The sequence below is a fragment of the Panthera tigris genome, chromosome A3 (assembly GCF_018350195.1).
Source record: "Panthera tigris isolate Pti1 chromosome A3, P.tigris_Pti1_mat1.1, whole genome shotgun sequence".
Taxonomy (NCBI): Eukaryota; Metazoa; Chordata; class Mammalia; order Carnivora; family Felidae; genus Panthera; species Panthera tigris.
In genome coordinates, this window is record NC_056662.1 from 3,680,758 (window position 1) to 3,708,060 (window position 27,303).

A 27,303-nucleotide genomic window follows, 5' to 3' on the forward strand; every position below is an offset into this window, starting at 1 on the left:
GGTGCCCCAGGAGCCTGATGCCAAGCACCGTCCTAGATCCTGCTGTCCCTGCAGCCTCAGGAGCTGGAGCACATGGAGGAAAGAGCACGACAAGAGCACGTCCCCCTCCTCCCCCTGGCCCCAGGCCGCCTCCCAGAGGCACCCTGCTTCCCTAGCATGCCCCCCTCAGCGACACGCTGGGCAGGCTCACCGCAGACCCGCTCGGCCCGTGCCCCTGTGCTGCCCTGGGCTCCTGCGGCCACTTGGAAGTGACTTTGTCACCTGGTAGCTTCCGGGGGGGGGGGGTCTCATTTTGTTGAGGGGGTGCAGGGAAGATACAAGGCTCTGTCAGACCCAGGGCCCCCTCCACACTTCCTACCTGCTTGCCCCTCACCCACCTTCTCCCTTCCACCGCAGGCCCTCCAGGGCTGGAAGATACGCCCCACTTCCCCGCTCTCTCTGTTTCTCAGCCTTGGTGGCACCAAAGCCGGAGGCAGCTGGGGAGGTACCGTGAAGTCCAGGTGCGTGGGTCCCGCCCCCAGGGCATTTAATCCAAGAGCGCGCCTGGCGAAGCTAACGCACAGCGCAGCTCGCTCTGAGACCCAGCCTGCTCTCCCGGGGCCCTGGGATCCCCCGCAGACATGACCCCGTGGCCCCCTGCCCAGGTCGGGTCCCGGGGTCTTGTTCTCCGGGTGCTCACCCCTACCCCCCTCCGTGGTGATCCTGCATCTGTGGGACCATCTCCTGTGGCATCACTTAATGAGCACAGTTTCAACCCCTGAGGAAGGAGACCGTGTGTCGGACCCACCTGGTTCCCGGTTCATAATCACTCGGCGAGACAAAGTGTGATCTAAAGGGGGGGGGGGCGGGTGGCAGATGACACTCTGGGGGCCAAAGCCAGACGCCGCCTGCTCCATATGGCCCATCAGTCACCAGACAAAACCGTTTAACAAAGGTTCAGAGCTGAGGAAAGGCAGACTGCTCTTCTGGAAGACTCCCCTTCGGTTCTGCACCCACCCCTCTGTTTTCCTGACAGCAATCAAATCCATCCACTTACTTTTCATGCACCAGCGATAGTATTTTCTATGATAGATGATACACAGGCCTCAAGTCCGTTTTCATTTCCCATCCCCCTTCCCCAAGATCCAAAGGAAGGTTGGCTGGAAACATGCTCAAAATGCAGGATTTGGAGCTGTTTTGTCCCATCCAGACTAACACAGTCCAGGTTCCTATCAGCAATGACATCCCCCCAAACCCGAGAGTCGGAACGTTCAGCATCTGAACCCTGAAGGACTGGGTACCGAGCTCTCCTCTTACACGCAAGTTAGATCATCAGTCGTAAGCCATCTGCTACGTTGGTTTCCCAGGAAGACGGCGTCATCAAAATACTTCACTCTTTGGGCACCTGGGTGGCTCGGTCGGTTCAGCGTCCGACTCTTGATCTCAGCTCAGGTCATGATCTCTCGGTTTGTCGGACCGAGCCCCGCATCGGGCTCTGAGCTGACAGCACAGAGCCTGCTTGGGATTCTCTCTCTCCCTCTCTCTCTCCCAAAATAAATAAATAAAATTAAAACCAAAAATACTTCACTCTTTGAAGCTGAAGAAGAGACATGAGGACAAAGACCACAGGGGGTTTGAGAGCAGACAGGCAGGACGGGGGCAGAGCCTGGTATACATGCAGATGCCCTGACTTCGCAAGGTCCCTTCCTGGCCCTGATTCCTGGGCCAAACGACAAACACCCTAGTGAGATCTAGGACAGGAAGCGGGTAGGGGCGCCACGTGCCATCACACCCTCTGGGAACTGGCTCCGGGAGGCCAGGACCCTTCAGTCAGGAGGCAAGAGCTTGGTCCGGCTCCAGAGAGAGCTCCCAGCGGCGGTGAGGTGGGGGGGGGACACCAGAGTCCCAGAGGAGGAGGACCCACAAAAGGTGTGCGTCGGGCCCTGAGTCCCGTGCCTCGTCATCACCCAGAGAGCAGGACGAGGTGGGGAGGCCATGAACGTTACGAATGACCCGCGAGCCACAACAGGTGGTATTTCTCAAAGACGCAGAGGTGGCCACGCAGACGTCACCGTGGCGAGGCCTCCAGGGCACAGCGTGAGCAGCATCCGAGCGCTCCCGGGGGGCTGAGGGTGCTGTGAAGGGGTGAGGGTGAGGACGCTCAGCACCCAGAAAGCCGTCCACACGTCACAAGGACCAGCAAGGGTACTAGACGGCCGTGCGAGTAAAAACAACTTGCCCGCATCAGGAACAATGACGTCAACAGGAAAAAACCAAAAGCCAATCCTGCCACTTCGTGGGGAACCAGGACCCAGCAGCGGCCTGGCCCGGGCCCAGCTAGGGCAGGAAGCCGCCGGATGTGGCCCCAAAGGCGTTAGCTCCGGGCCGCTTGCAGAGGTGGCCCCGTAACCTCACGGAGGGACCCGACGGTGAATGGCCTCCTTCGGGTCCAGCCCCTGTATCCCGATACCCGGCTTCCCGGATCACCGTTCCGCCCTTGACCTTTGCCGGGCGCCCTGGCCCAGCACCTGCCACCGTGGCGGCCCCACTTACCCCGCTCCATCATCTCCAGCAGACCCTTCTTGATGAGCTCCTCCCGACCTTGCCTGCCGGCCATCTTCTTCTCCAGTGCTGCACAACATACAAATAGGCCGGTGAGTCACGGGCAAGACCACGGGGCTGGGGGCCACCGGGCGGGGAGCGCCGTTGGGGACTTCCAAGCTTTCTTACTACGCAGCCTGATGAGCGTTGCACGTACGCACGGCGGAGGGGAGCACACTGAGTGCACTGTTCAAGGCAATGATTTCTGTGATTCATCTGCAAAGCAACGCCTCGGCTAACGCTTCCTTACGCTGACTCCTGCACATGCCTACCCTCCGCCAAAGGCTCCCCAACTTACCGGCCCAGGACCACACCCTCCCTCCACCCCCAAGACCCGGGGGCGCTTTTCTGTGGGTCCTGTTATGTTTCCAGACACCCTGGTGGCTCTAGAGCTCCGGTCAGAACATGGTCTTTTGTGACCACTGGCTTCCCAGAAGTTCCTCCGAGAAAACCCCGGGTTTTAAAGCTTTCAGAGAAGTTGCCAGACAGGGAGGGAGGACAGGGGCGGGGCCCAGCCAGGGTGCCAGCTCCCACTCACCCCTACTCGTGAGGCTGGGGGCTCACTCTGCTTGCCGGTCTCCTTCATCCGTCCAGGAAACTATCTGCCTACAGTTAGAACTCAATTTCCAAATATGACCCCATGCAATTCCTTGGACCCCCTTCTTTGAAAGATGCAAATTTCTGGCTACTAAGCCTGATCCCAGAGGGCCTATGGGTCACCCGTGTGTGCCAGCGCTCTGCCCGGTGAGAGCTGCAGCGGGGAGCACAGACCGGAGCCGGCCTCTCCCCTCGGAGCTTAAAGACTGGCAGCAGAGGACAAACAGGTAAGGACGAGGAAGTTACTTAGCCAAAAATATCTACTGAGCACGCGCTGGGGTGTCCCTGGGAAGCAGAAACAATTCAGCTCCCCTCCCTCCAGGGCTCGAGTGGGAGCCAGCCGGCAGGGATAACAGAGCTGCTCAAATGCTTAGAACTAATAAAGCATTAACTGAGCACCTACGTTGTAAAGGCATGGGGGAGCCAGACAGGCATGGCCTCCGCCTGGGGGCAGCGCTGGGGAAGCTGGATGAGAAGCATCTACACCTGGGGCCGTGGAATGACCCAGAACCAGAGGGACTGGGAGGTAGGGGTCTGGGAAGCCCAGGCTGTGCTGGAATGTCCGGGCCGGCCTCCCTCAGGGCGCTCACACCGACAGCTGAAGACGGACAGGGAAAAGCCAAACATACCAGCAGGAAGACGTTTTCCGGCAAAGGGAGTATAATTTCCTTTTTCAGTCCAATTTCCAATCCAATGTCCGGGGGGGCCAGAAGTATGCACGAAACTGAGACACTGAACTCTGACTTTGGGAGGTGTGAGTAGAGGGGCTGCTGTCCAGCCTCACAGACAGGGGTGCGCAGAACGGGGGTGGAGGTCCAAAGAGCCGCGCGATCATCCAGCCAGCTCGGGTCGCGCTCACGGGGGCCCGGCTCACACACAGGACATCGTCTGCTCTGACTCCTGAGCCCTCCCAACACCCCAAAGAGGCAGCTGCGAGGGTCTGCTGTCCCGTCTCAGGGGGCCGCCCCTATCACTGAGCCAGCCCCCCACAGCAGGTGCCAGCTCGGGGCCACTTCCCAAACTGCAGCCTCTGGGAGCCGTCCCCACGACGCTGCCCCTCCCGCCCCGCCCAGACCACTGCCGGCTTCGTTAGTGTCTTGAAATCACCTTCCTCTCACGCTAACCAATAGTGCTTGTGAAATGGCGTTTTTGAAAAGCTGAAATAACTAACATCCCACACTTCGGGGGGAAGAATGGTCTGGAATAAGTAAACGAAATGCAGTCCTCCTGAGACGGCCAGATGCCTGATAAAGGGCCTCCAGGTGGGGACCCTGCAGGTGTTAACCTGGAGACCTTCCATGCATCTACAGGGACCCCGCAGCATCCTGACGAACCTCCAGGCCACTCAGTGGCAGCACAGTGCCGAGGGGGCCTGCACGGCTCAACCCTCCAATCCCACGGCCCAGAGAGCATCAGGGGCTCCCCAGGTCACGGAGGCCACCCTGCTCTGGGCCCTGGTGCCTTCCCCAACTCCATGCCTTTGCGTGAACTGTTCCCTCTGCTGCAACGCTTTGCCCTGCTTTTCTCAAGGGGCCAATCACATCTCAGTTCAACGGTGCCTCCTCACCCGAGCCTTCTCAGATCTGCCCACCCACCCCACCCCTCCGCACTCCTCCCCGGCACCTGCTCAGCTCCCCTGGGGCCCCACCGGAGCCGTGACGTCTCGCATGCTTGCACGCATGCTCACTGGTCTGTCGCCCCACTCCCCGCTGGGCAGAGAGCCCTAAGTGCGCAGGGCCTGGGTCCCCCGTCTACTCTGTCCCTGGCACACAGGAGGTGTTTGAGATTCCTGCAGTAACACTGATGTGCTGCCCTTGTGGACAAGGAGAACGGGTCGATCAGCTTCTCAGGGGGTTAAAAATAATTTGTAAAACGTGCAACAGGTGTGAGGGAAAGACCTGTTGGGGTAGCCCTGTCTCTGCACGCCGCACGGCTTCAGGGCTGGGAAGGAGACAGGGGCCCTGGGGACCGTCAGAGACAGCAGCCCGAGACGGGCACTTACCAGGCTGGTCCCCAAGGCCTAGACTAATTCCACATGCGCGGCTCCCTCACTAATTGTTTCCAGCCGTAGCTAACAGGTGCACAGCTCAGCGGCGAGGCCCGTGGGGTTTGCTTCTCACGGCACCGGCCCCCCTCCCCTTCACCAAGGACACCCTCTCACCCGGGAACCAGACCTTGGCCGCGGGACCGGCCTGCCCTCCCTGAGATGGGCGGGGTCACGGTAACGTGGGTGACGGGGGTGCCCTGAGTGTCTGGTTGGTCACTGCTCGCTATCACGGCCTGTTGTATTTGCTGTCACCACATGTGTCCGCGTGGTTGTCTCGTGGCCGTAGCTCCTGGCGTGGATTTCGAGGGGGCAGGGGCAACGGTCCAACCCGCCGCGACCCAACTTCCCACAGAGCTGGGACCGGCAGGGTGTAAGGATGGGGCCGCAGGTGAGTGACGGAAGGGGGCTTCCGGATCCGGTGGTGGGAGGGCGTTGGGGGGGCACTGCCTGTGGGCACCCTCCTCGGGAAGAGCTTAGGAGCCCTGGCTTCCAGCAAGAGGAGGAGCCTGCGGGAATTGGGGCCAAGATGCGGGCCCCGGCCCTCTGAATCACCTGGGGGGCTCTAGGGACGGCAGGCCCCCGAAGTGCGGGTCCGGGTGTGGGGGCCGGGCGCGTGCTACTGCAGTGGGGTCGGCAAGGACTGCCGTCACCAGCTGGCCTCCCTGCCCCGCAGGGACCCCCAGGTGCGCTCGAACAAGGTCCCATCCACCTGTGTGCCCCGTGGGTCTGGGCGGGCAGTGGGCTGCAGGTGTGCCCGGTGCTGGCCCCGCCCCCAGCCGGGTGGGTGGGGCCTGTGCCAGAGGAAGGAAGGGACCCAAAGGCGGAGCAGCCCCTGCCGTGGGAGCCCGCCCCCCGTGGGGGAGGGGAAGACAACATCAGCATCGAGAAGCTCGGGGACAGTGGCAGCGGCTCCCTGTCCCCCATGCTCACCGGATGTGGTCTGCTTCAGTTTTTCGTTTTTCTTCTTCCTCCATTTCCAGGGCTTGAAGATCCTGCCCAGGGTGGCCAGTTTGCTGTTCCTCCTCACAGGGGGGGTTCGGGTCCCTGAGACCAGATACTCGGAGCGCGCTGGGGGGACTGGGTCCATCTCATCTGCAAGGGGAGCACACCAAGGAGGGGCCGGGTGATCACCAATCCCGCGTGGCTCCCCTCACCCACGGGGCCACCGGTGATTCTCCAAAGCCCGGGGCTGGCCCGCGCCCCTAGCATGCTGGCACGTGCAGAGAAAACGTCCGTGGGGCCCTCGAGCAACAGGGGCACTTGCTACTGTGGGGCCCGGGAAGAGAAAGACACATGCTTCTCCACAGGCCGCTCTGTAGTTCACGATGTGTTCATTGTTTAAGGAAAAAGATCGGTGAGAACGGAAAACATTGCAGCGGACAAGACGGTCAAAGTGCAGAGGCACATGAGCCAGACGGCTGCTGTCTCCACCGCCCGCCCGGAACCCTGTCCCACAGGCACAGCTCAGACCAGAGCTCGGGCCGGCACCCGGGAGGACGGGGGAAAAGCTCAAGATGCCCCAAACCCCTCCTGGGACAGGGCAGTGACGAGGTCTTGGGTGTGCTGAGTTTTAATCTCCCAGTGTCACTCGGGTGGGGGTTCACAGACCAGCCAGTGCTCCCCACCCAGCATGGCTGCCGGCACCGGTGCCCGGACCCCGGCCAGGACACCCCACGTGCACACACACGCACACACACGTGCCACCCAGAACACATTTAGTCCCACAGCCAGTGGGTTAATTCACTGCGATGCACAAGCAGGGGCTGGGAGCCTGAGTTTATAAAGAGACAAGAAGCCCCAGAGGGGCCCAAATATGCTGGATGAGCAGGGCTGGAGTGAGGCGGTATCGGGAGGGTCCTCAGTGGGAGGCCACCAGAGGGGCCAGACCTGGCCCGGCGCCCCAGGTGATGGACGCCCCAGAGACGAACCGCCTGGGCTAGGAGCAGCCAGACAGGGCTCACGGCACCCAGCCCCTCCGAGCCTCAGTTTCCACACGTGTAAAATAAAGATAATGATCGTCCCTGACATCCAGCATTCAAAGGAAAATGCAGGGTGGCTCCAGAGGCTGGAAACTTAGGTAAACATATATAACACACAGTTGATCGAAAGTATGTTACAATCCATGTAGAATGATATTAACTACGTTTTAAGACCGTATAGACACTCTGGTGTCTAAGACCATGCCAGCATGGCTGTCTTCTGGTAGTAATTTTCATAGTAATTTCTATTATATGAGGAACAAAAGAATTATCCTGGAGTAAAAGTCACTGCTTGTTCCTGGCCAGGTACCAACTAACTTTACCCTCACAGTAAATCTATGAGATACAGGACTCCTATCATATCCATTTTACAGATGAGCACACTGAGGCTCAGAGCAGTGAGTCATCTTGTGGACCCACAGAGCGAGAAAACGCTGGAGGTCGGGCATGACCTTGCGGGGCCTGAGCCCGGACCCCTCTCGTATCTGGAAGCTGCCTCTACGGTGACTGTGTGAATTTATCTCCCGGAGCAGGACACAAATGGGTAAGACACCAACAGAAGGCACAAAGCAGGACTGTCCCAGCCACCCAGGTTGCGTGGCCGCTGTCTCTGGCTATTATTAATTGAGTATTAACTACATACCGGAGACTGTCCCCGGTGGTCTACAAAGCAACCCGGGTGGAAGAACAAGCTTGGGGGTGTCTTGTTGAGAGACGAGCCTGCTCGAGCTTGTCCCCAGTACCCGGCACCCAGCAGGGGCCTGGTGGGGGGGGGGGGAGCCAAGGAAGCCCCAGGGCACCTGTCGCGGATCCCCCCCCACCATCTCCCCAGCACCGTGCTCCAGCCGCGGGATGCAGACAGGCCCTTCTCCTCCCAGAGGCAGCTTACTGTGTGTTACCATCCCCTCCTGCCTACGGGCGCCAGGTTCAAGCATGCGGGTCAGAGCCACACGGCACAAGGAGAGCCGCTGTCCTGCGGAAGAGAACTGGCCAGGTCTCCCCAGGCCTTGGGCTGGTGTGAAAATGAAGATCCCCAGAGATGTGCAGAGGGACAATGGACCATTGTCACCACTCCACAAAAGGTGGGGTCACAGAAACACACATGCCCCACACAATGAGTGCGGAAATCCAGAGGAGGGCACACACATGGCTCCGAGTTTCCTAGCAGCCAAAGCAAAAACAGAGCAGCACAAAGTAGAACCCGTGACCCTGGTCCAGGCCACCAGCCGCCGGCGGCTCCCCTGCATGCCCCACAAGGCCTTCCAGCCAGTCTCCCCGCGATCCCCGCCCTTACAAATACAACTGATCACATCGCCGTTCTGCACGCTCCCTGCCCTTCCCCTTCTCCTGTAGCACAAAGTGCAGATTGAGCACCACGTCTGTGTAGCTCCCCAGAGCTGCTCCTGGTGGCCACCCACTCATCTCCGCCCCCTATTCACAGTCGTCATCCCTGCGCGGCGACATTCACGGCACGCAGCATGCTATGGGAGGCAGTAGGGTGCAGTTGTTAAGAAAGCAGGTGCTACAACCAGGCATCTGGGGTTCACATCCTGGCTCTGTCACTCACTAACGGGGCAGGGCGTGCTGGCACCACCCCTCCCTGCACCCTCACGCCTGCCCTGGCCTCGCTGGGGAACCGAGGGCACGGGACTTCCCAAATCCCTGCCCGGGGCTCGGCCACGTGGCTTGCTTGAACCCATGGAAGGTGGGCCGAGGGGCAGAGTCTCCCTCCTCGCCATCGCCTTCCTCCCTACCCTCCTCTTCCTCCCCACCATCATCACGTGAGTCCCTGGACTCCCTGCCCGCCCCCCACCTCTGCCCCTAGTGGCTGGAGCAGGTACCGGGGTTCCCAACGCCCCTCTGACACACAGGGTCCTCACGCACAGCCTGGAGCACAGAAAGGGCAGGGGCCCCAAGGGCTCGAACTTGACTCGAAATTCAGCAGGGAGCCATTGAGGGATCTTCATCTCATTAAAAAGAGAATAAACTGAGGGTTGATGGGGGGTGGGGGGGAGGGGAGGGTGGGTGCTGGGCATCAAGGAGGGCACCTGTTGCGATGAGCACTGGGAGTCGTATGGAAGCCAATTTGACAATAAATTTCATATTAAAAAAAAAAGATCTGATTTGTCCATTTAGCAAATATCCGCCTCGCTCGACCAGGACAGACACGTTCGTCTGAGCAACGCCTCAGGGACCTGCTGTCATCGGGGAGCAAAAGCCCAGGGCAGCAGGCTCCAGAAGGCTGAGGGCTGCACCCCCAGCACCCCCTCCCTCCTCCACCTCTCCCCCTGCGGGGCTCAGCCCAGGACCAGGCGCAAGGACAGAAACGTCAGAACAGACGCTGTACCCTCCAGCGAAGGGATCACAAGCACCTCGAGGACAGAGAGGGCACGACTCTCTCCGACTGTGCGCCTGGGGGTCTGTGTGAGCAAGAGGCGGGTGTGTGTCCTCCTGGGCACACCAAGGGTGGGTGTGCACGGGGACACGTGTGTACACAGGAGTGGCTGTGTTCCCGCATGTGTGTGTCCCGGGGCGGGGGGGAGGGTGGTTGGCGCCCCTGCCCTCCTCCCTCTACCTCCGGCCCGTGAGTTCACCCAGTGTCTCTCTCGGGCTGCTGGGGAGCCCCCTTCCCCCACCGGGGGCATTCCCGGGGGTGCAGACACATTAGCACATCCCTCCAGCCTCCGAATGACACAGCGGGGCTGTTCCCGGGCCACCTCTGCCACCTGTGAAGCATTAGCAGTTAATTAATGAAACATGTTTCCCCACATCTGCGTGAGGAAGTAAAACTGGCAGCCACAGGGCAGGCGGGAGGCCTCCCCGGGTTCCCAAATGACGGATGGGGCAGGTGGCCCGGCCTGCTGACACGAGACAGGTCCGCCCCCCACACTCCAGCCCTCTCCTGGTCCCCAACCCTGCCTCCCTCCCCCACCGATGGATCCCACAGACCTACATTGAGGCACCGCTCTAGGACAAGGCCGGGAAGGCCACCATGACTGAGCTCACTGAGCTTACGGGCTCATTTTCATGCCTGGCCCTGGGCCAGCCCCTTCCTTCACGATATCCCCTCCACCCTCGCTCCGATAGCTCTCGGACATCCTCCCGGGACGTACTGTTTACAATTGCCATCTGTCTTTCTCACCTGGACAAACGAAGTCCTGTCCGTGAGAACAGGAGCTGTGGCTGTCTCGTTCACCGTGGGCCCCTGGCATCTTTACTGGTGCCTGGCACACGGGAGGTACTCAAATAAACACCTGCTTGGCCTGTGACTCTGGGGCCTGGATCCGACCCCCGTCCATCGGACTCCGGAGTCCACTCCTTAGTGACCCCGGGCATTTCTGCTTCCCCATCTTCCATCGACTGACCTGTCTCCCTCTTCTAGCACGTGGCCTCTCCCCAAAACACACCACGGAGGGGACCCCCACTCGCTGATGACCCCCACAAGCTGAGTGGCTGGCCTCGCAGGGAAGACAGACAGACGCCCTCTCTATCAGCCAAAATCGGAAGACCGCTCTCTGCTTGCTTCATGCATTCATTCATTCCCAAACTCAGGCAGCAGGCATCAGCTGAGGCCCGCCCGGGGCCAGAGCTGCTCTGCATGGAGGAGGCGGGCTCTGAGAAGGCTGCTGGGGGGCGGGTGGTACTTGGTTCCGGCCTTGGAGGTTGAGGAGCTGAATAAAGGGTGCGAATCCATCAAAGCACGACAGGACGTGGTATTTGGGCGATGGGAGATGAGGCAGAAAAGCAAGGTCTGGCGTCCTCATCTCGGAGGTCCAGAAGCCCCGTGAAACTTCCACGTGGGAGACTGACGTGCTCAGAGATGCCAACTTCCTACACTGCCGATTAACGACCAACACACGCACGCACACACCTGCACGAGACTGTCACGTATTATCACCACCACTGACCATAAATAGTAGGCAGAAAAGAACCTCACGGTAAGAGAGGACTCTTTTAATTAAAAGTATATTGATAAGTGAATAAGAAACGACGTGGGGGCGCCTGGGTGGCCCAGTCGGTTGAGCGTCCGACTTCGGCTCAGGTCATGATCTCACGGTTGGTGGGTTCCAGCCCTGCGTCAGGCTCTGGGCTGACAGTGTGGAACCCGCTTCAGGTCCTCTGTCCCCCCCCCCCGCCCCTCCCCTGCTTGCTCTCTCTCTCAAAAATAAACATTTAAAAATACACATAAATGAATAAAACTGTGTCGTCCTTGGTGTTACCAATTTGCCAGCGTGGGTCTGTGCACTCGAATCTGAGAGCCTTCATCCTGGAGCTCGGGGTTTCCGGAATGGGGAGGGCAGGGGAGGCACAGAGGACCAGCGCTGTGAAGGGGTCTCACCGAGTGCCGTGTGGATGACGGCTGCAGGGAGCCAGGCTGCAGGCAGGGAGGCTCTCTGAGAGGGGACAGGCAGCATGAGGGTCGCAGGCCGGCACAGAAAGGAGGGAGGGATCCAGAGATGTTGCTGAGTGAGAGCCCTCATCAGAGCCGGGAAAGCCCTCCACCTGGGGCATTGGTGCACAGGGAAGGATCAGGAACACCCAGGTCTGTTCCAGCAACAGCACATCTACGGAGCACTTGCTGCGTTGTGCGACAAGCCCCGTCCTGAGCACCGAACACGAATCAGCTCCTTTCGTTCCCATCAAGACCCTAGAAGGCGGAGGCGCTTGGGTGGCTCAGCTGGTTGAGTGTCTGAGTCTTGATTTCAGCTCAGGTCGTGATCTTGAGTTTGTGAGTTTGAGTCCCATGCTGGGCTCTGTGCTGACAGTGGGGAGTCTGCTCAGGATTCTCTCTCTCCCTCTCTCTCTGCCCTCCCCCGCTCATGTGCTCTCTCATTCTGTTTCTCTCTCTCCAAATAAATAAATAAACTTTAAAAAAAAAAAAAAAAGACCTCAGCAGGCAGGTCAGTCTTTTCATCCCCCATGTGACAAGGAGGAAGCCGGAGGCACAAAGGTGTGAGATAACTTTCCCAGGTCACACAGCTAAGGTGACAGGATGCTTACAAGTCAGGATGTCGGCTCCAAAAGCCCTCATCCTAACCCCCTCGCTACATCACACGGAGCGGGTGAAGACGGCACTGTCGGGGATGAGGGGCGAAAGCCAGGGCTGGAGCAGACCTAAGCATCAAAGCAGCGTGGAGCAAAACCGTGGCACTTAGCATCGAAAGACCCACGGCTTGCGGCCAGGCCACGAACGATGTGCCCCGACAGCTGTCTACGAAGGAAGTTCTCGGTGTTTTGATTGAACCACCACCAGGACGCGTCTGAACCTCCAAACCCAGGTTTTCAAAATGGATTTTAAGTCTCCCAGATGTACAAGGACTGTGGTTTGACTTTCCCCATTCCTGGAAAATTCTTGAGTGACGACCTTAGAGCAGGATATCTGGGGAGCACCGATCAATACGGACAGAACCAGGGCCCAGAGCCGAACACCTACATGAGTCCACTCCACGTAACCGTGGCCGGGCGTGGAGGCGGGGACAGGTCGCTGGGGTGGGGAGGGAGAGGGCGGGGATGCAAGAAGAAGGGTGAATTTACTTAAAAGGGGAGAAGAACTTCTAAGGGCCGATGGCTCTATTCCCGGGACCTCTGCGGGATTTTCCTGCTGCTCTGCGAGCCTGTCCATCAGAACCTGTGGTCCCTTACAGCCCCCGTGCAGATAACCGCAGCCTCACCAGGCCACGAGGACCCCAAGAGCAGGCTCCCACTCCTCCTCGGGCGCCCAGCACGGCACCCGGTGTGTGGGATAAATGAATGATGGACTGAGTGAATAAATGAATGAATGAGACACATTGATCCTGTGGTAGAAAAACTGAAGTGGAATCCAAACGCAGGTCACTGGTTATTAACAGCGACCCAGAGTCACCTCTGCGCCCCTGGACGGCAGGAGATAATTACAATCCCTAAGCAACTTCCAGGCTTCATGCTGGCTCATCCCCTCCCCCGGCGGCCGCCACGAGCAGCCCTTGACACAGACGGAGGCTTTCTCGGCCCTGCCCGTCAGCCGAGGCGCCCAAGAAACACAGGGAAGGCAACAGGAGACCCTGGCGAGGCGTCGGAGTGAACACGAGCCCCGGGACCCTGCGGATCGAACGGACGCTTCGTCGTAGGAGAACACGGTTTAGAAGGCCGAGGGCAGCGGCCAAATTCCTTGGCACGTTCATTCCAAGCAAACGACCCCAGGAGGCAGGGGCTACGTTTCCAGCTCCATTTGCCATTTGGGAAGAGGAGGCTGAGGGGACAGGACCCACGTATGGAGTCACACAGCTGGTAAGTGGCAGGGCTGGCACAGGAGCCCGGGCTTTTGGGTGTAGAGCTCGCATTGGGGCGACACCAGTGTTTCCCAAAGCATGTTCCATGGAACCCTAGCTTGGGAGATGCTCTACGGATAAAGACCGATGGGAAAACGCTGCCTACACTAAAAGCCCTCCCTGAAGGGCTGCCGCGAATGATCACAGTGAAGGCTCTGAGAAGTCCTGCAGTAAGCAACCGCATACGGCTGTTTCACCAGCTCTTCCTAAACAGACAGATCAGGCAACCCCTATTTACACCTCGTTGCCCAGACAGCCATAACCATAAGCACACACAGGCTGGGGCAACAACAGACTTCGAGCAGGAGACGTGAGATGAAGCAGTTTAAACATATATCCTGCAGGGGGCGCCCGGGGGGGCTCAGTCGGTTGAGCGTCCGACTTCGGCTCAGGCCATGATCTCGCGGTTCGTGGGTTGGAGCCCCACGTTGGGCTCTGTGCCGACAGCTCGGAGCCTGGAACCTGCTTCGGATTCTGTGTCTCCCTCTCTCTCTGCTCCTCCCCTGATCTTGCTCTCTCTCTCTCTCTCTCTCTCACTTTCTCTCTCAAAAGGAAACATTAAAAAAAAAATTTTAATGTATTCCTGCTAAGAAGTGTTCACGACAATTTATTTTTGGAATATAAAAGTCTTATCCCTAATATCTGTGTTCCAAAGATAACGGGATTCTCTAAGACCTTTGCAGAAGCTGGGCTTTGAAACTTCCCACGGCTCTGAGCCATGTAGCTGCCCGGGGCCCCCGCACAGCAATGGTGAGGAGAAAACGACGACGGGACAGTGGGTACCATCTATGCCCCGACGCCAGTGCAGAAACCAGGGCCTCCTTAAAGTGGTTTCTTTCTGCCTCGCACGTCTGGTGGGAAAACCAGCGCACGGGACGAGAGAAACCATCCGTTTAGCATCAACCCCGTGATCCTGCCAAGGGTCGCTGATGTCTGCCACACATATGGCCGGTTCTCCAAGTGAAAATCAGCTAAAATCTGCAAACCAGGTGGGTCTGAAAAGGCTGCGTGGGGTTTGCAACGAGGAATTAGACCACGAGGACCGTGGAGTTGGGGACGGCGAAAGGGGGGACCCGGAAGCCACCTTTGGCATCTCGGACACCGGTGGTGTTGGCATTGCGCTTAGTAGGTTGGTCTGCACTTCGGCAAACTCCTGCAGAAATTGCTTAGCAGGAAGCCCATGGGCTTTGCAAAGACGAAAAGCTGCTTTTAGAGACAGCCGCCTAAAGATCTTCTTCTACAGAGGAGAGAAAAACGCGTATTTCAGAGAAAGGCTAAACCGTAAAACAGCGCACCGAGAGACGTCAGCATCGCACTATAAATGGAGATAAGTAATATTCCCCACTGCCTTCAAAGCCCAAGCCCCAGCCCAGACTTTCCACACTAAAGTGTGACATGAGGCTCTTACATGCCAGTCAGAGCTTATGGACAAATGTTAATTTTTAGAAATACGCGTGCTTTTAGCATTTCTGAGAGGAATTACACACATGTCAAGGCTGGGAAGAGTCTGAGCCAACAGATTTGCATCTTGAAAATGGGTCCCACATGGGGCGCCTGGGTGGTTCAGTCAGTTGAGCGCCTGACTTCAGCTCAGGTCATGATCTCACAGTTTGTGAGTTCGAGCCCCGCGTCAGGCTCTGGGCTGACAGCTCAGAGCCTGGAACCTGCTTTGGATTCTGTATCTCCCTCTCTCTCTCTGCCCCTTGCCCACTCACGCTCTGTCTCTCTCTCTGTCTCAAAAATAAAAATAAACATTAAAAAAAATTAAAAAAGAAAAGAAAAGAAAAGAAAATGGGTCCCACGTTCATCTCGCTCGGGTCAGGGGTGGGCAAATGCTTTCTGTAAAGGGCCAGACGATCTCTGTGGCAACTACCGGGCCACTGCATGGGAGCCATCCATGATACCTAAATAATAGGCACGGATACGCTTTAATCAAGCTTGATTTATAAACACCAGTGGAAGGCACAAGTGCTCTGGGAGCTGACTCCTGCCTTAGGTGGTCCCTTCGGAAACGTCTTCGGGAAAAGTCCCACTGGACGCTGGGAGAAGAAAGAAGGCGGGAAGGAATGGCTTTGGCTCAGGATCCCTTACCTTCACTCTCGCTGCTGACCCCTAGGGTCCAGCCAGTGTCACTACCCGCCTCCAACTCTAGCCTCAGACTGGTTTCCCAGCATCCGCTTAAGCCGGCCCGGCCCCCCACCCCCACCCCCCCCCCCCCCCAGCAGGGCCTCGCATTACTTTCCTGCTTAATGTCACTGTGACTTTTCTGGTGAAACACAAGACCCCAACTGTGACCCCAATCCTTCTACTTACTTACTTTCTTTCTTTCTTTCTTTCTTTCTTTCTTTCTTTCATTTATTTATTTATTTATTTAGAGAGTGAGAAAGAGAGCGGGGGAGGGGCAGAGAGCGAGAATCCCAAGCAGGTTCCACGCGCAGTCAGCACAGAGCCCGAGGCGGGGCTTGAATTCGTGAAACCGTGAGGTCATGACCTGAGCCGAAATTGAGAGTCCTTTGAGCCACCCAGGCACCCCCAGGTGACTGCTTCTTTAAGCTGTTCTCCACCCACGCCCCCTGCTTCCCTCCACTATCTCCCTTCTGCTTCCCGCTCAATTTCTCCTGACACAGGGCTGCCCCCATGCCAATCCTTCTGGAGGCAACACTCTTCCCTGATGAACTCCTACGCGTACCTCACGGTCCCATCCTCCATACCCACCTGTTATGGGTTTTTCACCATAGACTTCAGTATAATTTAGAATTAGCTCTTGATTTGCCTATCCGTGAACTGAATGTCCTTCTTGGCTATGTGACCAGGAGAGCAGGGACCAAGTGTGTCCCACGTAACCGCCCCCTGCTCAGGCCCAAACACAGAGCTCAGGAGGGTTCAGTGAGGGCTCAGCAAGCATTTGAGAACCAACTGTCCCTACCCAGGGACCTAGTGCAGGCGTAGCTGAAGTTTATAATCCTACACAATCAGACGTTTCTCAGGCTTTACTAAGTTGAGCTCTTTCTGAACTTGATGCTTTTTAGCCACACTTTCTTGCCCCACGCCGCCTCCTTCTGGCCCCTCAGGGGTTGAAGTGACGCTGCACCCGAGACCCTCCCCTGAGAGCAAAGGCCGCCCTGCCTGAGCACCTGCACTTTGCTGTTCCCCTGGCTCCTAGCTTCACCACAGGCCCTGTCCCGGCCCCGGCTCCCCTGGTGCCATCACAGAAGTGACAGCGGGGCCGAGACGGCTCAGCGACCCAGCAAGTCTGCACAGCGCACACCTTCTGGGAACAGGCAAGAGCCGGTGACACCTGCCTGCTCGGAGCATGCCCAGAGTCTCTGGCTGCTGGGAGACAGCCCCCGGGGGGCCCCCAGGCAGGGCCAGCCCCAGCTGATGGCCGCAGGGCTAACCCTGGCCCCAGTCACTGCTCTCCACCGCTGCGGGGCCCCCGGGAGCCGCTCTCACGCGGCAGCCAGCTCTGTCCACCCCCCACCGCACTGCACACCGGACTGACGGACTCACACTCAAGTGCTCCTTCCTGAGCACCGCTCTGGGCCCGAGACCCGGCCCTGCCCTCCCAGACCCAAGGTCTAGGGGAAATGGGTGGCAACAGCAGAACGGACAACCAGACGTTGACCTGCACTGTCTTCTGCTCATGCACCCGGGCCCGGCCCCCCTCGCGGCTCCCAGTTGCCTGTGCAACGTCTGACCCCGGTCATGTCATGCCACGATTCCTTCCCCCCACCTCACCCTGCTTAACCCGCTCCAGGGGCTTCCACGGGCATCAGAATAAAATCCCACTTTGTTCCCCAGCCCTGGCCTCTCCCTCACCAGCAGCTCCGGCCGCCGGGGGCTCTTCCCACCCCCGCAGCCCCACGCTTGGCAGCTCCTGGAGGGGCCCATCCCTCCCTCCTCCCTCCTCCGCAGGCCACCTCTTCTTGTCCCTGGGTTCCCAGTGCCAGCGCGTCCTGTCCTTGGCTCCGTGGGCCCTGCTCCTCTGGCGCGTTCTCTCTCAGACGCTCCCCACTGGGACGGGCCTTGCAGGCTCGGCCCCAGCAGGTTCCCGAGAGACATTCTGGAAGGAATCAGGCAAGGAGCCGATGAGTGGAAGGGGCTCCGTGACACAGAGTGAGGCTGGTGGCCCTGTGCCAAGGAGAGGACTGTCTCCGGACACAGTAAGATTCCTGCCAAAGTGACAACACCTGATGCGATAAATACTAAAGAAAAGGCCTATCTCGTATATTTTGCTTGTCGGTCCACCACAGCGCTGTGGGAATACTCGTGGACCAGTGCTCGCTTGAAGACCTATTTCTAGTGCTTTTGGGGTATACACCTAGGAGGGGGATTTCTGGTCTTCTGTTCCAGGTTTTGTTTTGCGTTTTTTGTTTTTTTTATTTTGGAAGAGAGAGAAAGAAAGAGTGCCTGTGGGGCAGAGAGGGGGACAGAATCCCAAGCAGGCTGTGTACTGTCAGAGCAGAACAATGCGGGGCTCGAACCCATGAACTGGGAGATCCTGACCTGAGCTGAAGTCAGATGCTTAACCGAGCCACCCAGGCGCCCCTGTGCCCTGTTTCACGGGCCAGCCCGTTTCCCACACGGCTGCGCCGTATCACACGCCCAAAAGAACGACGCGCTGACACGCGCCACGACGTGGATGAGCCCCCAGGACGTGATGCTGAGAGAAGCAGGCACAAAGACGTGTCTGTCCACTTACACGAAAAGGCCAGAGCGGACAAACGTGGATTAGTGGTCGCCAGGGCTGGGCCGGGGGCGGGGGAGGGGTGGGAGGATGGGAGCGGCTGCTGAGGGGCAGAGTTTCCGTTTCGGTAACAAGAAAGTTCTAGAATTAGGGGTTGCGCCACAATGTGAATGTACTTCAGGCCACACCACCATACCCTTTAAGGAGTCAACATGTTAAATTTCGGGATTTCAAATGTTAAATTTAGGTAATTTTACCTCAATTTGAACAGACACTATGTCCTGACCCAGTGGAGCCCTCTGTCGTGTCATAAAGCCAGAGTCAGAGCCATAAAACCCACCAAAAAGAGCGGTGGTTTCCAGCAGAACAAAGAGCAGACAGCCCTCCATTTTTCCATGCACCTGCACCTCGAGCGGTGGCCTGACCCAGCGCTGACGAAACCGATGTCCCGGAGAACGAAGCGTGCGATTGTTCTGGCCGCGGCAGGTCAACACCAAGCCAAGCAGGCTCCCTGTGCGCCTCCCGGCCTGGCCTCTGCGTGTCAACCCCGCCCTTCGCAGCATCAGGACTCTGGGGTCCAGAAGGAAGGAGGCCGGGGTGCCAGACGATAACCCACACGTGCGTCAGGACTGCGACTCACGCAGATGTGAAAGAGCCATAAAAGCATAAAGTCTCACGCAAACCTGGCAATGACCCGAAATTAAAAATTGTGAAGGATCACGAATTTCAAAGCGCTCCGGCCGTGGGAATCCGAAACTCCACGTCCGCTGACCATCGCAGACCTTCTCCCGCGTCAGAGCACCCCAGGAACCGCAAATTCGGAACTAGGTGGCAGCCCCATTCATCCAAGCACGACCAGGAGGACGTGGGCAGGACCCTGGGTGTGTCCTGAGCCCAGGGCAGGCTCTCCCCGGGTCCCCACCGTCCCGAGGCCACGACCTCGGGCCCTCCCAGTGTCCCTGTGAAAGAGCGGGCAGTGCTGGGGGTCGACACGGCCCGGCCGGCCTGAGCCGGTGACTTGACACGAGTAAAGCGCCGTCCCCTCGCCTCCGTTAGAGACAAATCTCAGTAGCTGCTCGCGCTCCAGGGTCCCCTGTGGGATCGGGGGCAGTGGCTCTCTGCACAGCCCTGCCCGAGACCACCCCGACTCGGCCTCTTCCTCTTCCCGACGTGACTTCCCTTTTCGGTCCCTCCTCGGACCGCTTTCTTAGGAGTTACTTGCTCTCAGACCCACGTCCCAGGGTCGCCTTGCGATAAACCCAAACGAAGACCCCCATTTGCTCTGTGCCACGTGCTAGGGTGACACTGACAAGCAAAACTGGGGTGACATGGTGCCTGCCCTCGCTGGGCTCATAGCCTACCTGGGCTCACTATCTACCTGCACTCAGTCCACCTGGGCTCAGTCTACCCGGGCTCAGTCTACCCGGGCTCACGGACACAGGGACATCAATCAAAGAATTGAATTCACAGCTGTACTGTGACAGCCCAAGTAAGTGCTTGGAGGGAGAAAGGCGCCTGAGGGCGATGATGGAGGTCTGGACAAACGCCCTAGAAGACATCTGACTCGATGAGAATGAGTCGGGGTGAGCACTTCCAATTCAGAAAAAAACAATGTGCGAAGCCACCTGGAAAGCGGCAGTTTGGAATATCCACGTTCCCACCTTTCTCCAGAGAAAATCTCCACTGCCTGCTGATCTTAACGTGCATTTCCGTCGGGAGCCAGGCGCCAGAGAGACAAATGTAGCCCAGCAGGGCTGAGCGACTGGCCCGGGACCACACAGCACCAGTGACGGCCCTGGACACAAACACGGGGCTGCACATCTCACCGGGTGAGGGAGACTGCCGCACATCTCTGCTGCTCACCCGCCCCCGAGACCAGACCAGGGTGGCACAAAGTGCGCCCCGCGTCCAGCTGCTTTTACAAGCTCCACACACACTGGGGACCCCAAAATGACCCCAATCCTTCCCGCTCAAATGCCTTTTTGAAAGTCATCATTCTCAAACTCCCTTTATGAACATCATACGTTGAAAGGTCTTCGGTCACGGTTCCCAGCCTAATGAGTGAATCCCCAAGTGGAAGTTTAAGTGCATTGTTGAAACGGAGTCCATGGGGACTGCTCTGGTCTCAGAAATCATTTGGCCTCAGAAATCATTTCCTTCCTCATCCATTAAGTAAATGAAGTGAGGCCTGAGATCACCAGTCCTTCCGGCGGGAGCGGGGGGTTGAAATGAACACGGGCAGGAGAGAATGCGAGGGCCCTGCCCCTGAAGGCGTCCTGACCCCCCGGGAGCCTGTGGATGTGCTGCTTCTCGTGTAGCCGAGAGCTGGCGGGTGCTATCGCCAGGTGCCTGGTTTGTACATCGCCAGGCAACCGCTGAGGACGAGTGTGATGGCGGGGGTCAGGGATGCTCAGGGACCCCCACGAGTGTGGGTGAGGATGTGAGGAAGTGTCACCCTCAACACACCACTGACGGGAACGTAAGGCGGGGCAGCCGCCGTGGGAGACGGTCGGGCAGGTTCCCGAGCGGTTACACAGCGTCACCATCTGAAAATCCCGCTCCCAGGTGTTTACCCCGAAGAACTAAAAATATACGTCCACACGAAAACCCGCGCGTGAATATTTGCAGCAGCGTGGCTCACAGTAGCCAGAGAGTGGGAAGAAATCACCCAAACTTCCAACAACTGATGAACGGATAGAACGCGGTCTGTCCCTACAGGGGACTATTACTCGGCCATAGAAAGGAACGTCACACCCGCTGCACACGCCTGAGCCCCGGGAAAACATACTAAGTCACGGAAGCCCACACGGTACAGGATTCCATTTGTCTGCATTTTGGGGGTGGCGGCACACCCTGGGAGCGTGAAACCCCCATCCACCGTCCTCTGTAGCAAGAGCTAACCCCCTCCACCCAACCTCCGCGCTTGCTGTTCCACAAGCCACCGGTTGCACAGAAGTACAGTGATGGTCAGAGTTACAAATCGGGCCCGCCACCCCCTGCTTAAACTCCCTAGTGGCTCCCCGCTCAGTTTGGGATCACACCCAAACTCCTTGAGGACACTCTGGCTTCCCTCAGTACCGTTTCCACCCCATCTGACCCATTCCAGCCACGCTGACCGTACTCTGCGTTCCCCGAGCATGCCCGGTGGGCTTCTGCCTCAGGGCCTTTGCACCAGCTATCCCCTCTGCCAGGAACGCATTCCCCCGACATCGCCACAGGGCTGACTCCTCATCCCCAAGTCTCAACTGTCCCCACGTGCCACCCCTCCCCACCCACCTTCTCCATGTGTCTTTCCGGTACCTTTCACAGCTCACTCGAAGACGTCACTTTGTTTCGCCTTCTTTGGCACGTGTCGCTCTCTGACGTGTTGTGTATCTGTTTACGTTCACATTGGCACAGAAGCTTCTTGAAGGCAAGGACTCTGTGGACCCAGCATGCTACAGCAAGGGCAGCAGGAACTCCATAAATTTCTGTTGGATCCCAGTAACCGCCCTGCTCAAGGTCAGCTGCCCTCTGGATGGGAGCCCAGGAGGTCCACAGTATCCCCCCTACGGGATCTGGCCTTGCCTGCTCTTGGCCTCCTCACCGATCACCCAACCAGACTGGCCACTTCTTGGTTCCTGAGCGCCTCTTCTCTTTTGCTTCAGGAACCCTCCAGGTGCCTTCCCAATAAAACCCTTTCGCCCTGCATCTTAGCCTGGCCGGCTCCTACCCTGGCTCGCAGCTTACACCTCGCTTCCTCCCCAAAGCCCTTCCCAGGGTCAGGGCTGGGGGCCCTGCTCTGTGCGCCCCGGCCTCCGTCGCCGCTCCCCTCCACCATGTCTCACGGAGCATGGGAATCTCTGGCTTCGCTGGATTTCTGGCCACGGTGCCTCTGTCGGGCGTAGACTCACACGACCAGTCAGGACGGAGCCCCCCCCCGACCCCCCGCACAAGCTCAGTCCCCCCCAGGAAAGGCCGCCGCAGGCCCACTCTGAGCTCAGCTCCACAGCCAGACGGACGGCCCGTGGCCGCGCTCTCGTCAGCTGCCGAAGCGAGGCCAAGTCCCTGGGCCTCTCCGGGCCTCCGTGTGTGCAGGGGGCATGACGCCAGCATGCCACTGGCCGCCGGCAGGCTACGCGACCTCACGCGAGTGGGAGTACAGCACGGTGACTGCACGCGGCCACCTGTCACACCCCCACCACGAGCGCCCCCGCCAGCTCATCCTCGGTCTCTCTGGGCTCCCTGGGTGGCCTTCGTGCATCACAGTCTCTGGCACGCGGCAGGCACTCAATAAACACCTGCCGAACGCATGAAGACACCACAGAGGTCCTGGGCAAAGTCGCACAGTTTTCAAGGGAATCACAAGAAAGCAGTGCTGTGACTCAGTTTTTGATTTTCAGCCGTACGTCCTTGGGGACCTGACGGAGACACGGCTGCCGAGCCACGCTCCACAGCCGTCACCCCCAGGAAGCAAAGGGGATGGCAATGGAGAGACTTTGTGGAAGGGGCCGTGGCCTCTGCCTGTTTCAGGCCCCACTGGCCTGTCCACGTGAGCCTGTGGCCTCCTCGTGGGTGCTTATAACGTCTACTGATGTGCATGTGTGCACCGTACCGGCCTGCGGGAGCCCTGTGTGGGGTGGGGGCCGCTGTGGGGGGGGGGGGTGGCTCACCCAATAAAGTGGGGAGTTTGGGCCTCCTGGGAGGAGCTGTTTGCTCTTGGACACAGTGCCCTCCAATGGTAGCGTGGCGATGCCCCTTCCTCATTTCAGAAGCCACCCGGCACCAAACGGCCTTCCTCTGTGCCCGTCACGAACACCTATGATGAGCCAGAGCCGCAGGGACACCAACAAAATGAGCACAGGGCCTGCTTCCAAGGAGCTCACAACAATCTCATTCAACGACCTGGAAAGAGCCGGGGCTTCAGAGCCAGGACATTTGGGCTGGCTGTACCCTATGCTGGCCCCATGGCTGTGGTCCAGCCACAGACTTCTCCAGTGGCCCCGTGGCCGGACCACAGACCTCTCCAGTGGCCCCATGGTGGTGCTCAGGCCACAGACCTCTCCAAGTGGCCCCGTGGCCATGATCGGGCCACAGACCTCTCCAGTGGCCCTCAGTGGCTATGGTCGGGCCACAGACCTCTCCAGTGGCCCCATGGCTGTGGTCAGGCCACAGACCTTTCCAGTGGCCCTGTGGCTGTGCTCAGGCCACAGACCTCTTCAGTGGCCCCGTGGTGGTGCTCAGGCCACAGAATTCTCCAGTGGCCCTGTGGCCCTCACCACATTGGTCATGCCCATGACAGAACCAGGGGAGGAACCAGCCATGAAAACCCATGCTTCAGCAAGCCAAACGAATTCCCCAACAGTGTTCAAACCCCCCAGAACAGAGGCTCAGTTGGGGACCACAGTTTGATCTGACCATTGCTCTGGAAGAAGGAGAGCAAAAGGCCTACTCTTGCTGCAAAAGTGCCAAGTCCAGCTAAAACCCCCACAGAATCCGGCCAACTTGAAATCACCTCAGATAGAAAAGTCAAAGGCAGAAAATTCCCTTGAAGGATCAGCGACAAGAGAAAGTGAATTTCACACTGAGGGCAGCCTGTGGGCCCCACAACCCAGTGGGGGCGGGGGGGCATGATTAATTTATTCATCTGCGTTACCGAGGGATACAAACTAATTTAGTGGGAAAAAAAAACCAAAACCTCATGCAATACACTTTGACACATTCAATTTTCATGAGATGCAATGGGTTCTTCTCTAGGGAAGGAAAGGCCCTTACGATTAAATCCCTGTCCTTTGGGGAGGTCTAGGGCTTTCTGGTGACAACAGGCCACACGTAGGCCAACCAGTGTGCCCTACCCACTAACCACTGCTCACCACACAGGACAGAAATATGCTGAAATCCATAGACGTCCTTTTTAAAACCCAGAGCCACGCAAAGGGCTAATCGGCCTACTCCTCAAAGTTTAATTTAACTTGTATTGGATTGAACCATTCGAAACTGCCAATATTCATCTGTCACTGCCTTACAGAAATGGTAGGTTCACACAGAGCAGCCTAATGCAAGATGAAACCAGATCCCATTCTAGAATGAAATACACAGAGATAGGAATATGACCGCAATGGTTCGGGGAGCGTTCTCCTACGTCATCAATAGGGGCCAGACTGAAGTTTGCGGGATGAGCCTTACTGCTGCAAATGATCGCCCTGCTCCTCTGCCCTCAGGCACGTGCACACAGGGAGCCAGCCAGGCCCATGGCCCAGGCAGGTGGCCCCGCTGGCCCTGGGGCTGGGTCCCGCTGGAGCTCAGTCACAAGCACAGCCCCCACAGCTTCGCTGCTCTGCGATGGGACCGGAGGGAAAGGTCGGTCTGGGCAGCAACAACTGCCTTGACCTGAGGTCACCCAGAGCCACATGGTGAGCAGGAAAGCAAGCGGGTGGCCTTGGGCGGCACTCACGGAGGAGGAGGGAACTTACCGCCACAGGTGTCCGGCTCCCAGGCCTTGGGGAAGCCGTTTCCAATCTTCCAAGGGAGAAAGTCTTGGGAAGAAAGGCAGGAAAGGGGGAATCTTTTTGCTCTTGGCCACCTAACGGCTAGGCTGCGTCAGCCAGCTGGCTGCTAAGAGCCTGTGAGAACGTCACAAACCCAGAGTTCTTACCCCCTGGGACCTTTTCCCGAGCCTCATGGGACATCTGCAGACCTGGATGGGAGAGCCATTCCAGGACACGAGGACACAGCATGGAGGGTGAGACTCGGTCCACCGCTGAATTAAAGGAACATGAATGATGCATGCATCCATTCAAAGAGTTTCTTCAAAGACTCGGGTGCCTTGGATTTTTGCAGTTTTCCTGACACTTTAGACTTACGGAAAGTATGATTCTGGAAGAACACTTGAAAACACAGACCAAAAAAAAAATTCTTTTTGTTACTTATGTCATTCTCTTCTTCAACAAACTGTAAGGAGCGACAGAGCCGTGTGTTGTCATTCACATCAACGTGGTTAAGAGCTTCCTGGGGTGAATCAGCAACACGGCGTGGAATGTGCCCGGTGGGGCAAGTGCCCTCACCTCCGTAGTGCCCCGGGCTCTAGGACACAAGCAGTGACACTGTCTCCCTTGCAGGGCCGTTGTAACAATGACATGAGAAGAAGCAATCTGCACGGCACCCCAAATGGGAATTAAAAGCTAACTGAGCGTGAGAAATTCAGGGGCTTGCCACCATGTCAATATCCTGGTTGGATACTGACACGTAAACTAAACACTCTAGTTCGGCACAGGTTAGGGGTGGGGGGGGAACCGGGAAAGGCCACACAGATCGCTCTGAACTATGTCTTAGGCTGCACTCAGGTCTAAAACCATCTCCACACAAGTTTCAGCTTAAAAACTTTTTTTAGTTTTATTTTTGAGAGAGAAAGAGGGACAGAGCGCATGCAGGGGAGGGGAAGAGAGAGTGGGAGACACAGGCTCCAGGCTCCGAGCTGTCAGCACAGAGCGCTACGCGGGGCTCGAACCCGTGAACTGTGAGATCATGACCTGAGCTGAAGTTGGAGGCTTAACCGACTGAGCCTCCCAGGCGCCCCCACAAGTTTCAATTTTACAAAGTTAGCAGGCTGTTTTCATTATTAAGATCATTAATCCTGCCCCAAAGGATACAGTGAATGAACACTCAAGGGTTCTTTCAATTTTTCATGAAAACAAAAACTAACTGTCTCTAGGTACTGTTTGTGGCAGAAACAAGAGGAGCGTAAGAACAAAGTGACTTCCAAAATAATCTCACTGTGATGAGTGTTCTGTCTTCCTCTTCGAGGGAAGGAAACGTCAATTACCTTTCCTTCACTCATTCCACCAACGCTGACGGCAACGTGTGCCAGGCTCAGGGACCCACCGGGACCAAGCTGGGTTTGGTCTTAATCTGCATTTGGGGTTGGTTTTTGGTTATTTTTTTTCTTTTGTGTGTTTGTTTGTTTTGTTTTTTACCTACTAATGTCCTTCCACAACCCTTCGGGAAGGAAGGGAAGAAGTGCACATTTATTGAGCACCTAGTGTGTGCCTGGCCGTGCATGGGGCACAAGGGCTTCACTGCTAAGCAGAACAAGGACCGTCTGTGTCCCTGGGAAGCACCACAATTTGGTGAGAACAGGTAACATTAAAAAACAATCATTGCACGATTAAACTGCATGTTTGTAAAGGGATAGGCGGGAAGAGAACGCGGCTCTGAGGCTGTGGCCTGAAGATTTAGCCTCAGTGGCCGTATTGCCGTGGCTTTTATTTTCCGTATTCTGATGCTCTGACATCCAGATCCTTGCTGGCCCTGGAGGGACTGTCCTTCCCCACACTAGCCAAATCTTAGAGACCGTGAACAGCTTGCCCACGAGCGTGGTTGGCAAATACAGACCAACCAACCCTCAGTGCGCTTCCTCATGGGGTCTCATTCTCTGGACAACCGCCCGCTTGCCCTAATTGCCCCAAGGCCAGGTGCCAGACAACAAGGGGCGGCCCCCGTGCCCCAGAGCCCACTGGCATTATGCTACCTGCTCACTGGGACTGGGTCGCTTCTCCGGGACACACAATAAAGGCTCTTGTCCCCACTTTCCCCTCGCTCCCTGGGCCTCCCGACCGACCCCAGGGCTTCCCTCCCGTGGCATGGTGTGGCTGTCCCCTTCTCTGGGGACCGGTAACAAACTATCTTTCCGATGGCAATCGTGGGCCTTATTACATTTCAAATTCTCTATGCGTTTACTACATTTAAAACAGCAGCGAGCGAAGCCCTCGCTGAAGAAGTGACCTTTAAGAATATGCAGGGCTGGCGGAGGAAGAGTGAAGGTCAGAGCAGATCGTCAAGGGCCCCCGAGGCATGTGGGGCACAGCGCACCCGGGACCTGGAAACACGGAGGAGCCCGGGAGGAAGGGAGCAGGGCGGAGCCGGAGAAGGGGTCAGGGCCAGCACGCGCGGAATGTGGGGTGCTGGGTGCGGGGACACGCACTCTCAACCTCACGTTGAAAACACTCCTTTGTCCTAAAGGCAAACTCCCAGGCACAGGGCCTCTGGTTTGGCTCCCACCACGCCCTTAACACCCATCAGTGCCTGGTGAGCTCAGACGGTCACAGTATTTTTGCCGAAGGAACGAAT

General features: G+C 57.7%; 1 protein-coding gene across 1 annotated transcript in view; it reads right to left on the bottom strand.

Moving 5' to 3' along the window:
* PHACTR3 (phosphatase and actin regulator 3) overlaps window positions 1-27,303 on the bottom strand; it is a 231,564-nt gene that overhangs the window by 95,177 nt on the left and 109,084 nt on the right. Inside the window, exons 2-3 of the mRNA XM_007087032.3 lie at window positions 6,155-6,316; window positions 2,533-2,610 (exon numbers count right to left, since the gene is read on the bottom strand). Of these exons, the coding sequence (XP_007087094.1) occupies window positions 2,533-2,610; window positions 6,155-6,311 (235 nt within the window). The 5' untranslated portion in view covers window positions 6,312-6,316. The remainder of the gene's footprint in view (window positions 1-2,532; window positions 2,611-6,154; window positions 6,317-27,303) is intronic.